The sequence below is a fragment of the Aspergillus homomorphus genome (assembly GCF_003184865.1).
Source record: "Aspergillus homomorphus CBS 101889 unplaced genomic scaffold BO97scaffold_42, whole genome shotgun sequence".
Classification (NCBI taxonomy): Eukaryota; Fungi; Ascomycota; class Eurotiomycetes; order Eurotiales; family Aspergillaceae; genus Aspergillus; species Aspergillus homomorphus.
In genome coordinates this window covers 19,481-34,011 of record NW_020291928.1, presented here as the reverse complement: position 1 = coordinate 34,011, position 14,531 = coordinate 19,481, and the positions used below count along the sequence as shown (strand labels likewise).

The window sequence follows — 14,531 nt, the reverse complement described above, 5'->3', positions numbered from 1 at the left end:
ATTGGATCCCGAGCAGTATTCGTTATCAAATCGAAAATCACTCGGATTCGCCCTTGTTGACAAGCGGGGGGAACAGGTGACCCTTCTTGGGTTTCTGTCCGTAGGTCGCGTCCGATCCATACTCGGCCGACGCAAAGCTTCTCCTCTTTGGATCTACCTCAAACATATCCAGAATCTCTTTCGATTTGGTGGGCATAACCGGTTGCAACAGGATGCCAATCATTCGGATGGTTTCGGCCATATTGTAGATGGATCGTGGAGCTTCATTCACGTTTTGCCAGGGAGCCGCATTGTGGAGGTATTTGTTACCCTGATGCGAAGTACGTCAAGTCAGTTCGAGAGCTCAGCAGAACGAAGAGGGCAAAACGTGTCTGGTCCCTTACCGCTTCAATGATAGCTCTAATTTCATGCAAGGCTGCACGGGGATTGAGACTGTTCATGTGGTTCGCAACCTTCGTAGGTAGCTCCTTCAATTGCGATTCATAGGCTGTGTCGGCGGAAGTCGGCGAGGGTAGATGTCCCAGTGTACCATTGACGACAAAGGTCCGGAATTCACCCTTTGCACATCCAATAGTCCGTGTAGCAAGGTTGCCCAGACCCTTCCGCAGCACCTTCTCATAATCGCGGATGATGTAATTGTTATCGTAATCGGCATCCCCCGCCAGTTCACCCTGGTGGACGAGGAAGAAGCGCATCGTGTCGACATCAAAACGGTCGATCGCGAAAAAAGGGTTGACCACGTTGCCCGTGGACTTGGACATCTTCTCGTGGTTCATGGTCCAGTGTCCATGAACTAGGACGTTGCGGGGAAGCGGAAGATCGAGAGCCATGAGAAGGGCTGGCCAGTACACGCAGTGGAAGCTGACAATCTAATTAGCCATGTTGCATACTTGGAAGCGCAGCGCGACCAGCTCGTACCGAACGATATCTTTACCAACCACATGTACATCCGCCGGCCACCCGAGGCGGGCCCCTTGGCCCGGAGCAAAGGGATAGCCTGCCTTGGTGAGATAGTTGACCAAAGCATCCACCCAGACATAGATGGTTTGCGTATCATCGCCAGGCACTGGAATTCCCCACGTGAGGCGTTCTGCAGGTCGGGAAATCGACAAATCCTGAAGTCCTTCAGAAACGGACTTGACGATATTGGTCGTGTAGTTTGTCGGCGTAATGAAGTCTGTTTTGTACAGGTCCAGCAGACGTTCCTTGAAGGCCGACAGGCGGAAATGATAGTTCGTTTCTGAGGACCATTCCACCACCTTGCCTGTCTCCATCGAAACCTAATTCGAGTCAATCTAGATCATCCGTACCTCTGGTCCATCAGATATGAACATACCATTCTCGTAAGGCCCGTTGCCGGATCTAGAGACTTGTGCACCTGTTTCCGGGTGTAAAAAGTCTCATCGCTTACCGAGTACCATCCTTCGTGCTTCGCGGCATAGATGAACCCCCGATGTTGCAGCATTTCCTGTACGCAAGTTAGCGGAAGCATACGGCAAAACGTTTGTTCTCATACCCAGAAGTACTGGACCGCTTCCTTGTGCGCTGGCTCTGTTGTTCGAATGAAATAGTTGTAGTCCAGATTGGCAGCCTTGGCCAGGTCCTAATTAATTCCTTTGAGCTTGGGTGAAGACCAGCTAACAGTTTGACCGATAGATGCTAACCTCAAACTTCTTGTAGTTTCGGTCGCATAAAGCTTGCGCCTCCATTCCCTCGGCTAGAGCGGCTTGCTGGATCTAGAGCGTGGACAAGTCAGTCTTCGATATCTTCCAGCTTCGATTTATGCATTTGAGGTAGGTCGTGGGGTACCTTCATGCCATGCTCGTCCGTTCCTGTCAGTAACTGAGCGTCGGTTTCGCCGAGCAATGCGCGCCATCTTTTCAGGACGTCGGCAAGGACCATAGTATACAAATGGCCAACATGAGGAGCTAGATTACAGCAGTGAGTGCATTAGCCATGGGCTACTTTTGAGCTCAAACTATTGGCACAATAAGCTCTTACCGGCGTTGACATAGAAAATCGGGGTCGTGACATAGTATGGCTTCCCCGGAGTAGACTCGGAGGCGGCTGTCGCGAATCGACGCGGACGAATGGTCGTCGCGGTGAGCGCACTCTTGCACGATGCGAGTTTCCAGGAGGATCGATTGGAAGCCCAAAGCCGGCTCGCCCACGGCAGAGCACAAGCACCAGCCCTCATCACCGCCATTGCTGAGGAGACCTGGGGGAGAAAGGAGAGAAGAGTGGAATGATTGCGGACTTTCTGCAAGTTCGCCGAAGCTCGTCTCCGGGTGGTCCAAGCTTCCGTGCCTTTTTTTCTGCCGCCCGGCTTCGCTTTCCCTCCTCTCCGCAACCACTTTTCTCTCTCCTTCCCTCCGGCACTCACCCTCACATTGTTGCGTCGCAAACCACCTCACTAGAGATATACTCCACGCGAAATACTTCGCAATGGCACCTGCAACGGAAGACGTGCTGATCAAGCATTCCACGGACGGTACGTTGGCTTGCCCGTCCAGACTCATCGATCTCTTACTGATGGAGCCTTCCTCCCCCTCCAGCCGCAACTGAATTCGTCAACTCTTTCTACCCTGCGCTCCAGTCCAATCGCGCCACGATTGCCTCCTTCTACAGCCAACCGGCATCGACAATTCTCTTCAACGGCAACGTCGTCGCCGATGGCGCCGCCGTCCAGGAAATCTTCGTCAATCAGATGACGCCCACGCACTACGAAGTGCAATCCTACGACTGTCAGATCATCAATCGCACCTACCCAACTCCTACAGCCACGGGCTTCAAGCTCCCCAGCGAAACCACTGTCAAGGACATGTCGATCCTCGTGATTGTCAGTGGCTTCGTCCGCTTCGGCGAGTCCAGGGACCTCCCGCAGCGCGGATTCAGCGAGACATTCGTGCTGGTGCCGAACCCCACCGCCGATGGCCCGAAGGGAAAGCGCAGACGCGAGTGGCTCATCCAGACCCAGAACTTCCGGTTGGTTGTCTAAGTGGAGGATGTGAAATGGAGTCACCATCTAAGAGAAACGGACGGATCGATTTGCGACCATATGACGACACCTCATATCCCTGGCGTTGTGACGACAACAACAACTCCATAATGCGCCACGAAATCAACGAAGACAATAGACGAGATTTGCTCAATTGAAATTCATCGCGGTTAAACAAAAACACCTCCAATCCGACCTGGAACGCTATGATGACATGCCAATGGAAACAACACTATTTTGAGTTCAGCCGCCCACCCCTGCCTTGAATTTCAGTTCTGGGTTCTGCGGGGCACGCGCAGATTTGCTTTGATGCGCTCAAGTAGTTCTTCGCGTGTTGCATTCTCGTGAGGCAGTAGGCCTCTCTGCAAGACTGTTAGTGGGCTGGTGTTCATCTGACACGGCATTCTGGTTTCAAGAACTGGGAGATTTTTGGGTCGCTTACGGCACGGAGCCACCTTCGCATTTCATCATAAGACCAGGTTTCGGGGTCTGCAAAAGTCAACATATGGAAAGCACCCAAAGCAGAGACTCAGATCCTTACCTCCAGTCGGGTCTGGCTCTGCAGGGAACATGTCGCTGCCCCAAATGGCCCAGACGGCCGCAGCTGTCACCATTCCAGTGAACCCTGAAGAAAGTTAGAGTGTTGGCTCAAGAAACTATTACTTGCTGCTTCGTGACTATACCCAGGAACAGGTTCTAGCAAAGTTTATATGTTAGCTAATCATGATAGACAGCACACCGCCGAGCGCATGCGCATGGTGTGTATGTACCTTGGAGTTCAAAGCACGATCCAAAGGCGTCGGCATGTTGGGTATATTATTCACGTAGTGTTTGATCTGAATGATCTGAATACAGGAGATTTGATGTAGAGGTGGCTTAGGATATTTATTTGAGCCAAAACGAGAAATGGCCAGATATACTACAAGCCGATCAGCGATATAGTTTGCCCGGGCTGCGGTGTCGGTAACTAGCTGTAAAGCTGCCGCCTTGGGGGTGGCGGTTGAGGGGATGCGGAGGGCGGTCGGCACCTGCACCGCCACAGGATCTCCGGCTACAGCACCGCCACAGTGGCACGGATAAGCTCAGGGCTTCCGGGGGCGGCAACCCTACATCCCACACAGAGCCGGTCAATCACACGGGCCGAGGTGAGAGAAGGACCCGCCTTAGTGAGCTTAGAGAGAAATACTACGGTAGAGAGAGCCAGCCAGCACAGCATAGTCTAGTTCCAGCTCAGCTTCTCCTCCTCCCTCCACGATCTCACACCTCCGAAACCTACCGTCACCTGTCATCATCATACCCACTAGCCCACCATGCCTCGCGAAGTCTCCGACATCAAGCAGTTCATTGAGATCTGCCGCCGCAAGGATGCGTCCTGTACGTCTACCTTCTCCCCCCCACCTCTATCCCTCTTCACACCATTCAACCGCTCCGTGAAAATGAGTCCCGAATTGGAAACGCCCCGTCTTGACTGAAGGCGGGGGTGAAAGGAGATCATCCCCCGCGGAGAGGGGACAAGGACTGTCGAACCTGGGCCAGACCAACATGGGAAAGACACCGTCATGACTTGCAATGGAAGAGGAAACACACTGTGCAACAACCCAAGGCTAATACTATCCCGCGTCGTTTGATCATGTTCCAGCTGCCCGCATCAAGCGCAACCGCAACACCCAGCAGATCAAGTTCAAGGTCCGCTGCTCCCGCTTCGTCTACACCCTTGTCCTGAAGGACTCCGACAAGGCCGACAAGCTCAAGCAGAGCCTGCCCCCTGGTGCGTTTTGATCTTGGTTCTCCTCGGGATACAGGACATCAATCGCTGACGTCAATACCCTTCCTCTTCCTTGAACACAAACAGCTCTCAAGGTTGTCGATGTTACCAACGGTGACAAGAAGAAGGCTCTGTAAATAACCTACCTACCTACCTTGTCCCTTCCCTCACACAAATATAACACGCAACCTCCTTTGCCAAATTGAATCGAATCGATCCTCGACATGTTGTCATGAGTAAGGTGAAGAAGTGGAAGCTCGGAAGTGGGAAACATCGAACGCAAACGGCGCAATAGGGTAGGGGTTGCCTCCCTTTTCGAAAAGCAAATATGGATCCCGGATTCTTGTGTGTGCCGATTTAAATGGAAATTGATTAGCCATCGAGGGACGAGATTCATTGTTTGCATGGAATGCTGCTTCTGTGTTTGGATGGTACAGCCACGGGGATGATTATGCTTGAATCTTTCGTGTCTGTGTCTGGCGACTGGTTTCGCAAATGACGATCGTCTGTATATCGGGACCCGGACGGAAAATCCTTACATGACTGGGAACGCACTCCCTGCCCGGATTTCGGTTTTTTTCCGTCGGAGCTGCCCTCGGATCCTTACGACTGAAATGAAAGGAAAACAGCTGAAATTTCCGTGATCATGGCTGAGCGCTGTTACTGTTGATGCGAGGTGCCCGTCGTTCGGTGTCTGATGGCTTTGGCACAGCATCATTAGCTTGCCGTGGATTTTTGCGCAAGTTGTAGATATTTGGTTGTGGCATTGCAGATTTGGTGTAGTTGTAGTGTGGCCTCGGACAATGATTGGCAATTCACTGTTTGCAACAATCAGCGGCTTGCCTTGTGTCTCAGGGGTCACTTCGTACTCTTCCTCCGTGTCCATCTGGGATAGAGGCTCTACTGACCATGTGTCTACTCCCTGCGACACCACCAGACCTCAAAACAATGCAATTCCTGATCGATATACTATATAGCAACGAACATACCAAGCCAGACAAAATGCCCTAGAGAATGAATGACAACCGCCTCCAACCCCTCCCCACTCACTGAACACGCGTATACTCCAACTCAAGATACCCCTCCACCCCCGTCGCATCCAAACCCTCATCAACCACCGAACGCTCCAAACTCCCTCGTAATCGCCGCAACTCAAACTCACCGAAATAATTCGGCTCAGCCGAGACCTTCTCAAAGCGCGCCCCCTCAAACAGCGCAAGACTTCGCTCATTGGCCTGTCCGATCTTCACGCTCAGGCACGCAAACCGCCAGGGTCGTTGTTGCTGGCAGCCGGTCATCGCCTGCAAAGCGGCGGCATCGCCGGCCACAAACTCATCCAGGATCTGAGTCTCGTGGTCCACGATGTACCGCAGGAACGTGTGGAGCGCGGCCTTGCCGTAGCCTTGCCGTTGGTTGCGCTTCTCGGCAATCATGAGCTCGATCTCCCCGATGAGTTGGGGATCCGACTCGCCGTCTTCGCCGTCGTCGACTCGGAGGAACAGGTTGATGTCCCCGACCATGCGGCTGGGGTCGTCGGCGGTCTCGTCGAGTGGTGATGCGGACGCGCTGGCATCGTTGGACTCCGAGTTTGATGGTGGTGGTGTAGTCGTAGGTTGGCAGACAATGAAAGTCAGTTTGTCGGGGTCTTGGCGCCAGCTTTGTTGCATGGCGTATTCCTCTTCTAGGGAGAGGGGCTCGGAAGCTGTGGCTTCTTGAATTTCCTGGTTTACGGGATTAGTATATGCGATGTTTGATATGAAGAGGTACAGAGCAGTAGGACACTGGGGGAAATTAAGTACTGGGCATACCTCATCTTTCATCCACTCATGATATCTTGGAACGTGCCATTTAGAATATGGTACAAGTAGCACCTTGGAGGTAGAAACGGCTGTATAGATAGGTATTAGAAGCTTGGCTGGGACATGGCCTGAGGGCGTCTTCCCGCCGCTTACCGGTCTTTTCGTTGAGCAACATCTGGCAATCTACCAATTTATAATGACAATGAGTATCTCTTGCAAATCAAGCTGTTCAATTCTCCAAACTGGAAACGACTGTGTGAATCCCGGGTTGATGGTTGTTTGCAATTAGAAGCCATCGATTTGGGCAAGCCGTAACTTTTCCGCGTGAGTCTTGGCATCGGGCCGACCCTGTCAGGAACTATACAAGTCGGCGGAATAGCGCGTCAGGATCCAGGACGGACGGTAAAAAGTGAATTAGGGTATTCATGATATCTATAGTTCATTCCACTTTTTTTGTAGTGCATGCGGAAGCAGATCATTGTTTCTCTTGCTGTCCAGCAAATGTTCCAAATTTGACCACTTCGACTTCCAGTGTCTCGACATCGACCAAGATTAGCTCCCCGGTCTCCTTGAATTTGGGGATGGACAAAAGGCGGACCCGTGGCCCCAGAGTGTTGTCGTCTGTACCGGTCATTTCGGTGTCTGTGCCATTCAGTTTCAAGGGCATATCGCCCTCAATGACCGCGGTCTTGAACCGCGGTTGGTTGCCAGCGAAGAAAATGTGGGGGCAGGTTTCGATCACAAACGGATCATGTGTTTGGAATGGGTATGACCCTTTCACGTTCGAGTCAGCTCAATCTCGCAGCAGGCGAAAAGACAACTCAGACTTACATATGGTGTCAGGAGCGGTTGGTACTCCGCACCTCCAGCGCAACATAGCCTCCATAATCCGTATTCTGGCCTCAACATCGCCATCCGTAGAGGCAGGGTTGCTCTCAGGATCGGAGAAATTGAGGTAGCGAAGGACATCATCCACATTCTGGCCGCTGCTTCCCCACAGGCGCCACCCCTCTACATCACCTTCCCATGGATTCGTCACGCTATCAAACCAACCGGGTTCTTGTTTCTCGTCGCCCGATGGAGGTGGAGCGCAGTATGCTCTGGCCCGCGGGAACATGGCACGGTGAATACCCTGCTGCGGAAGAGAGAAGTTGGCGGGGTCCGATTCACCGGGCATTAGAGTAATGGGTATGCTGGGTAAGATCTCTGCCAGGAACGTGTCCAGCTGAGTGATGGGTGATGCATTGTATGCGGAAGCGTCGTATCCGTATTTTTTCGTGCCCGTCTTCTTCTTCGCAGCAGCTGCATTGTCAGCACTGGTATCGGTAGTCATGCTGGTTCCTAGCGAGTTTCCAGCAATGACCAGTCTTGTGATTAGAGAGGCGTTCGGTAGCGGGCTGTCCTCTTGCTCCGAGGGTCCAGTGTAGCCTAGGAGGTAGTCCGTCAAGAGCTCTAATGCGAGGGTATCGCTTGACGTTCCTGTGATGCCGAGGCCGCTGATAAAGGCAATTTTGCCCTTGCTAGACTCTTTCTGAGCAGTGTCTACCTCGTCCTTTTCCCATCGACGAGGCTGTGGAGGCAGGTCGGGCACCTTGATGTCGATGACCTCGAAATCACCATTGGCATTTTCCGTACCTAAGACCGCGATGATGGCGCCAGTGGCAAGCTGCGTGGAGCTGAGCGCGCTGCCCGTTAGGCGCAGTCGTCCGGATTCATCTTCCAGCATGATCTGTGTCAACTCTGGATGGGAGGGGTCCTGGTAGGTTGGGCGAGGAGGAGGGGCGAGAGTGTAGTTCTTATGGCGGAGTCAGCAAGAGGGCACGGGCGCAGAGGATTGTATCAGGTATGGCTCACCTCCTTGGTCAAGTCGTCAAGGATATTGGGTTTAAGTGGCATATCCATGTAGATCGTGCCTGCAACCCAGCAGAGCTCTCCCTGCCGTACATCCAGTACTCTTTCCACACGACGTGCATTCTCTCCCGCGATCTGCGAGTAGAAGCTCTGTTAGTAGCTTGTTTTGGAATTGCAATGATCGGGCAGTCTCCAGTCTGTGGCTTTTATTCGATAATGAACCGGGTATTGTACTGACGCTGAATCCTTCCCAGGCTTCCACTGCGATTTCCTCCACCGCGGGTTTCAACTTGGCCAGTCGCAAGAAGTACATGTCGCCATATTGCTGCTGGTAGTGCCTGTCTTGTCCACTAGGTAGTCGGAAGGTATTTAGAGGATTGTAATAGGAGGGTTCGCGGTAGACTGGCTCGAAGTTCTGCTCGCTACTCGGACAGCGTCAGTACTCTCGTCGCGCAGGTAGTATGGGGACAGGCGGACCTTGGAGGGCGAAGAAACTCCTGCTCTGAATTTTCGGGCGCCATTCTGAGTTATCCCAAGCAGTTGAAGCAATGTCCGCAAGGATAGCAGCTGCAAATGGGAGCTGGGTGTTGTTTGGAGTAACAGATGGTGAAAGCTGCGTTGTATTGGAGTCTGTTCTCCGCCCACGCGAACCACGCGTCTTTTGGCGTTCGGTAATTACAGTCCCGCTTTGGGTTGGTCCACCCTTCATCTTCATCCATCAGACTGAGATACATCTAGCACTTCGCTGGGTTTAAGATAGTGTATTGCTGCTGATTACCAGTTCATTTGCATAGCCAGTGACTGTGTATCATGGACACATACTTAAAGTCTTACTCTCTGTCCAGCTGGCAATTCGATGACTTGATGCGATGAGCTTGACACCTCGTCAATTGACTAACAAAGCATCCGAACCCTCAATCGCTTCAGACAACTAAACTATCGCAGAGCATGCTACGAGCTGGCGATAGCCAGTCCTATTATTCCTTTGTTGTGGTCAAGTTCAAGGGCTTCATGAAAATGCCGAAGCTACAACCCATTGCTGTGAGATAGGGCGTGGACGTGCCTTGGGAGCATTCCATCTTCGTTCGGCATGTCAGATCCCTCGACGGATTCTTGTCCATGTTCATTCACGCGAAATTATGAGAAGCTTTTTCTGTTTTACCCCTCTCAATTCCACTGAATCTAGACAAGGGCTTATGCCAGTGCCATGAGCATTGCTCTCGACCAAGGGTCTCAAATGAGTGCGGTATTAAGGAAGGAGCATTGACGCACGCGGTCACTTCAAGGACAACTATGTGAAGGAACCAATAGAATGCCATGTTTTATCAGGCATAACATGCCTCTCGTGCCCCCGAAGAGGAATTTGACCGTCATATATAGCGTTCGATGCCCCTCTCGCGTTGCAGGCTGTCAAACATCCAGTGGTCATATGCTGAATTCCTTGATTTATCAACCTTTACAACGCTTTTGATCAAGTCAGATTGGCTGTCACTACCTGCTTGAACAATGAGGGTCTTTTCTGCCTTTACTTGCCTGTTGCGCAACTTCGTGGTTATCAGCCTACTAGCCAGTGTCCTCACCTCGGCGTACCTTGACAGACTCTCGCACAGCTTATCATCGAGCCCACAACGCAGGAGCCTGCCAGGCTCGCTTGCCACGGCGCCAAATGGTGCCGTGGGCTATCAACCTCTTCCAGAATTAGTCGAAAGACCGAACCCGACAACCACCCTAATAGCCAAGCCGACCGCGCTGTCTCAGGAGCTGAGCTCGAACGGAGGCACAAGAGATACAGGGTACGTGTTAACCCTTCAGATACTGTGGTACCATGCAATGCTGACTTGTGGCTCTGGGCAGATCACAAGAGGAAGTAATAGTCCTGGCTGGCACGGTCACCAGAGCTCAGACTGTTCTTCGGGCTACACAAACGGGCGTGGCAAGAAGAAGTATCACATTGGAAGCGAGTGTCGGATTACTCGCGATTGTCTTGTGTCTTTACCACTTGTAACTGTGCTTGTAGTGATAGTCTTTTGATTGCCCTGCGTTTCGCGACTTCTTCTGTCAATAGTAAGAGTAATGATACGTGCATATCCTTTGTTTGAAAGACAAGTTTTGGACAAACAGGAGAGCAGAAGACTAGCACTGAGTTTAATGAAAGCATAAAAGCATAAGAATAAGAATTATACCGACGAGGTACCTGTGATAGGTGATGCCTCGGTTCAGTCGGAAGCTTCCCCGCATTTGTTTAGCCATCGCGTCGATCAGACGGTGACGAGGAACTACAGACAGTACTCCCTTCATTCAAATAAAGACCGACATCAACCCATTGCCATTCAAAAGAAAGCAATTGACTTACTGTCTCCACAATTTGTTCTGAACATATCTCTCACCACATCATCTCATTGACAGACTCTAGATCTCAATTTACACTCCTGCTAACCGCGGTCTATACTCCCAAACAACGCCGCTATTCCAACATCAACCAAACACCAGAACCACAACCGAACCACACCCAAGCAGGAAACCCAGGTAACAAGACCACCAGCATGTCCCTCCAGACGCCTCTCTGCACGATCCTCAACATCCAACACCCCATCCTCCTAGCCGGCATGGCGCGGGCCTCCAGCGCGGCGCTAGCCGCAGCGGTCTCCAACGCAGGTGGGCTCGGCACGGTGGGCGGGCTAGGCTACACGCCGGAGCAGCTGTCAGAGATCCTAACGGAGCTGAAAACGCAGCTGCGCGACCCATCGCTTCCGTTCGGCGTGGACCTGGCACTGCCACAGGTCGGGGGCGGGGCGCGGGCGACGAACCACGACTACACGCACGGGCAGCTGGACCAGCTAATCGACGTGGTGATTGGGCAGGGGGCGAAGTTGTTCGTGTCCGCGGTCGGGGTGCCGCCGGCGCACGTCATTGCGCGGCTGCACGAGGCGGGCATCCTGGTCATGAACATGGTGGGGGCGCCGAAGCACGCGGAGAAGGCGCTGAAGTTGGGGGTGGACATAGTCTGCGCGCAGGGCGGCGAGGGCGGCGGCCATACGGGCGACATTCCGTTCTCGGTGCTCATTCCAGCGGTTGTGGACGTGGCGCAGCGGTACCGCAGTCCGCTGACGGGCCAGCCGGCGCTGGTGGTCGCGGCGGGCGGTGTGAACGACGGCCGCAGCCTGGCGGCGGCGTTGATGCTGGGCGCCGCGGGCGTCTGGGTCGGTACGCGCTTTGTCGCCTCCGACGAGAGCGGTGCCAGTCGGCTGCACAAGGAGGCCGTCGTCGCGGCCAAATTCGGTGATACCATGCGCACCCTCGTCGTCTCGGGTCGGCCGCTGCGCGTCCTGCCCAATGACTATGTGATGGAGTGGGAGCGGCGGCCGGAAGAGATCGCTCGGTTGACGGCCCAGGGAATTGTCCCAATGGAGTATGATCTCAAGAATGATAAAGAGGTCGACCTACCGTTCTTGATGGGGGACGTGTCCGCGAGTGTGGCGAGTATCAAGCCAGCCGGTGAGATTGTACGGGAAATGGTACAGCAAGCTGTTGAGATGCTGAAGAAAGGGGGCTCATATATACAAGGCCCAGTCAGTAAACTATGAGAACAGAAGAAGTCTCTCTGTGATAGTTGGCATGACATGAATTGTGGTATTTTCTCATGGTAACGTAATAGGTACGTCCGGATGCTGATGATCTAGCATGTACAAGTACACGAACAGAAATAAAAGTGAACAAAACGTCAAAGTATCACAACTCGCAAAGGGCCCGTGGCTGTGACAGTGCTTACTGCAGGTCAAGGGGCTTGATAGGGGTCTTGGATGAGGGGCCTCGCACCGATTCTCTTGTAAATTCCTGTGCGACTACAAGTTCTGGCACCGGGCAATCACATCCTAGGGCAACAAGACTAGCATTGACAGTGTCTTAGTCAATTCACAGTCCTCGGAGAATATACGTCTTCCACTTCATCCAGGGCCATCAGCCCCATCGCCGACCCTCAAACTGACGGCAGTGGCGTCAGTGCTGCCAGGAAATCCCTTTGCCATTTGATATCAAGAACAAGCCCAAAAGACCATATTCGAGAACAACTTCTGCGCGAAAAAAAGGTATTAGTGACATCCGTTGATCATCGCCTTATTCCCGTTGGCTCGCGCTTCCAGTAGATTAGGTGGCGGAGGGGGTCCGAACACAGGCTTCTCGGGCTGCTGGGGAACGTTGCGGTCTCCGTTCATGTCGCCGTCCCGGCTTTCCAGTTCGTAATCGTCATCACTAATTCCCTCATCGTCTTCTTCGTCTTCATAATCCTCGTCGTACTCGCTCTCCGTACCCTCGTCATCGCCTTCCAGATCCGCCGCAAGACCTTGCCCGCGTCCTTGGGCTTGCATTCGTCGGCAGAGCGCTTCGAGGTGGTGACTTTTCTTCCGCCATTTCTCAAGTTCCTCGTGGTTCCTTGTACGCTCCTCGGCCATCTCAAGAATGTTGCGATTCGTTTGGTCGTGTTTGCGTGTAAGGGTGAGATTTTCCTTCTCTAACCGCTTAGTTTTCTTGGACATTTCCTCCATCTCTTTGCGGAAGGTAAGGAAGAGTTCGTTGCTGTTGTTTAGCGTATCCTCCACCTGCGATATTATTACTACCAGCGGTCAAAATAGAGGCTTGGCTGGAACAGCCATCAGACATGAAACCATACCTGCTTGAACTTTTCGACGTAAATGTTGAGTTGACTGCGCAACTCCGCCTCAGTGTGCGAAAACGTCGAGACCTGAGAACTCAATGCCCGACAGCGGGCAGCTTCGTTCTCCGCCACTCGCCGTTGCTCCTCATACTTGGCGGTGAGACACTGTATCTCTGCATCCTTACTACGCAACAATGCCTTGTAGTGTAATTCGCGCATTTCAAACTTTTCGCCGATCGTTTTGATTTTCGCACGTAGACTGTGATGATGGGAAGAGGTTAGCATACCCAGTCAAATCGCGTTGTGCAGAAGAGTGACAGCTCACGCTTCATCCAAGTCGATATCCACTTTCTCATTGCGGGGGTTTCCTTTGGCAGCCATGACGTCTTGAATATCGTACAGAAGCGAGTCGAGGCGCTCGTTAACGATCAGCCGTGCTTTCTTCTCAGTCTCTTCGAGCTTCTTGTTTTCGTCCTAGTGCGTGCACGGTATTCCTTAGCCCTGGTTCTGCATTGTTCGACTCGGAGTGCGAGGCTGGCGAGTTTGTAGCTACCCACCTTGACCTTTTTGTTTTCTTTTGTGAGTTCTCTGCACAGCTTCTCGAGTTTATCTTTCATGGTAACCGTCTTGTTCAGTTCGGATTTGCCCTTGTCCTGGTCCTTTTGGAGTTGATCGGCCCGTTTCTTGCTTTTGGAATAGTCGCGATCCAGCTTCTTCATATCGGCCAGAAGCTCGGTATACTTCTTGTGAACGGTCTCGAGCCGCGTCATTGGGGATTCGATATTGCTCAGGAGTTGGTTGAGATCTCTTGTGGCCTTCTTGACCTCGCGCTCTGTTCGAGTATCAGCAACCAGGCTCAACCACCTTTGCCAGCCAGACACAATGGCGTGACCGGTTTGTCCGGAACGAGACGCAGCATGTGCACGCACCGATTTCAGCCTCTTGATCTTTCTCTCCAGCAGCATCCTGTTCCAACTGCGAGATTTTGGCGGCTAGCAGCTTCGAGGTCTCGTTGGGATCCGCAACCTTCTTCCCTTGCTTTTTCTTCGACATGGCCGCGGCCGACATGTTGGATCGGTCGTCGTAGGTATCTGGAAAAGTCGTGCGGTTCTGGTGCTGTTGTGGGTGGTCGCGTGGCCAATTCACAGCGGTGAATTTTGCGAAGTTGGACCGGTTCGATGGAAGATGGCAGGAACGGATGCGTCACTTCCTCCGATAGCCGCGACAACAGGGACAATAAGGGAACCTTTTCGCGGCGACAAAGCGAACAATAGTCGAGGGTAGGTGTTATGAATGACTGGGACTCGTAGTAACTCGGGGCGAGTCTAGTGGAGAACCTCGGTGGCCTCTTTCCAGACCTGCAGAAGTCGGAGGTAACTGGAACCCACAAGGTTGACTTGGGAAATCCAGTGCTGCAAAGCCAACCAGAAGCTCACTGCAGGAGGGTTGGGAGCCGACAACGGGGAG

General features: G+C 52.7%; 9 protein-coding genes across 9 annotated transcripts; 4 read left to right on the top strand and 5 right to left on the bottom strand.

Moving 5' to 3' along the window:
* Positions 1 to 37: 37 nt before the first annotated feature.
* Positions 38 to 2,206, bottom strand: BO97DRAFT_427815 (methionine--tRNA ligase MSM1; the record flags this gene model as incomplete). The annotated part of the gene is made up of 8 exons (XM_025697238.1): positions 38 to 310; positions 384 to 861; positions 919 to 1,280; positions 1,337 to 1,468; positions 1,517 to 1,603; positions 1,665 to 1,736; positions 1,810 to 1,928; positions 2,002 to 2,206. The coding sequence occupies 8 exons, from the start codon at positions 2,204 to 2,206 to the stop codon at positions 38 to 40; spliced, it is 1,728 nt and encodes a 575-aa protein (XP_025548096.1).
* A 239-nt stretch (positions 2,207 to 2,445) lies between these two features.
* Positions 2,446 to 2,998, top strand: BO97DRAFT_352915 (putative nuclear transport factor 2 domain protein; the record flags this gene model as incomplete). The annotated part of the gene is made up of 2 exons (XM_025692035.1): positions 2,446 to 2,491; positions 2,556 to 2,998. The coding sequence occupies 2 exons, from the start codon at positions 2,446 to 2,448 to the stop codon at positions 2,996 to 2,998; spliced, it is 489 nt and encodes a 162-aa protein (XP_025548095.1).
* Positions 2,999 to 3,036: 38 nt separating this feature from the next.
* BO97DRAFT_408008 (Ish1 domain-containing protein) lies at positions 3,037 to 3,956 on the bottom strand. Its single transcript, XM_025695758.1, has 5 exons — positions 3,769 to 3,956; positions 3,682 to 3,694; positions 3,540 to 3,623; positions 3,441 to 3,487; positions 3,037 to 3,360 (listed from the first exon to the last, which is right to left on the bottom strand). Exons 1-5 carry the CDS (start codon positions 3,802 to 3,804, stop codon positions 3,268 to 3,270), a joined length of 273 nt encoding a protein of 90 aa, XP_025548094.1. The 5' UTR covers positions 3,805 to 3,956; the 3' UTR covers positions 3,037 to 3,267.
* A 352-nt stretch (positions 3,957 to 4,308) lies between these two features.
* On the top strand, positions 4,309 to 4,900 carry BO97DRAFT_352763 (60S ribosomal protein eL38; the record flags this gene model as incomplete). Its single annotated transcript, XM_025692033.1, has 3 exons — positions 4,309 to 4,372; positions 4,638 to 4,766; positions 4,851 to 4,900. 3 exons carry the CDS (start codon positions 4,309 to 4,311, stop codon positions 4,898 to 4,900), a joined length of 243 nt encoding a protein of 80 aa, XP_025548093.1.
* Positions 4,901 to 5,809: 909 nt separating this feature from the next.
* BO97DRAFT_427811 (uncharacterized protein) lies at positions 5,810 to 6,737 on the bottom strand (the record flags this gene model as incomplete). The annotated part of the gene is made up of 3 exons (XM_025697237.1): positions 5,810 to 6,484; positions 6,572 to 6,651; positions 6,716 to 6,737. 3 exons carry the CDS (start codon positions 6,735 to 6,737, stop codon positions 5,810 to 5,812), a joined length of 777 nt encoding a protein of 258 aa, XP_025548092.1.
* A 300-nt stretch (positions 6,738 to 7,037) lies between these two features.
* BO97DRAFT_427810 (DNA-directed DNA polymerase delta subunit POL31) lies at positions 7,038 to 8,934 on the bottom strand (the record flags this gene model as incomplete). Its single annotated transcript, XM_025697236.1, has 5 exons — positions 7,038 to 7,336; positions 7,394 to 8,357; positions 8,417 to 8,548; positions 8,652 to 8,835; positions 8,891 to 8,934. 5 exons carry the CDS (start codon positions 8,932 to 8,934, stop codon positions 7,038 to 7,040), a joined length of 1,623 nt encoding a protein of 540 aa, XP_025548091.1.
* A 758-nt stretch (positions 8,935 to 9,692) lies between these two features.
* BO97DRAFT_445767 (uncharacterized protein) lies at positions 9,693 to 10,418 on the top strand (the record flags this gene model as incomplete). The annotated part of the gene is made up of 2 exons (XM_025698585.1): positions 9,693 to 10,206; positions 10,268 to 10,418. Exons 1-2 carry the CDS (start codon positions 9,920 to 9,922, stop codon positions 10,416 to 10,418), a joined length of 438 nt encoding a protein of 145 aa, XP_025548090.1. The 5' UTR covers positions 9,693 to 9,919.
* A 310-nt stretch (positions 10,419 to 10,728) lies between these two features.
* BO97DRAFT_445766 (NAD(P)H-dependent flavin oxidoreductase) lies at positions 10,729 to 11,997 on the top strand (the record flags this gene model as incomplete). Its single annotated transcript, XM_025698584.1, has 1 exon — positions 10,729 to 11,997. Exon 1 carries the CDS (start codon positions 10,957 to 10,959, stop codon positions 11,995 to 11,997), a length of 1,041 nt encoding a protein of 346 aa, XP_025548089.1. The 5' UTR covers positions 10,729 to 10,956.
* Positions 11,998 to 12,026: 29 nt separating this feature from the next.
* On the bottom strand, positions 12,027 to 14,382 carry BO97DRAFT_408004 (taxilin). The gene is made up of 5 exons (XM_025695757.1): positions 13,994 to 14,382; positions 13,622 to 13,896; positions 13,390 to 13,538; positions 13,080 to 13,323; positions 12,027 to 13,008 (listed from the first exon to the last, which is right to left on the bottom strand). The coding sequence occupies exons 1-5, from the start codon at positions 14,130 to 14,132 to the stop codon at positions 12,502 to 12,504; spliced, it is 1,314 nt and encodes a 437-aa protein (XP_025548088.1). The 5' UTR covers positions 14,133 to 14,382; the 3' UTR covers positions 12,027 to 12,501.
* Positions 14,383 to 14,531: the final 149 nt, after the last annotated feature.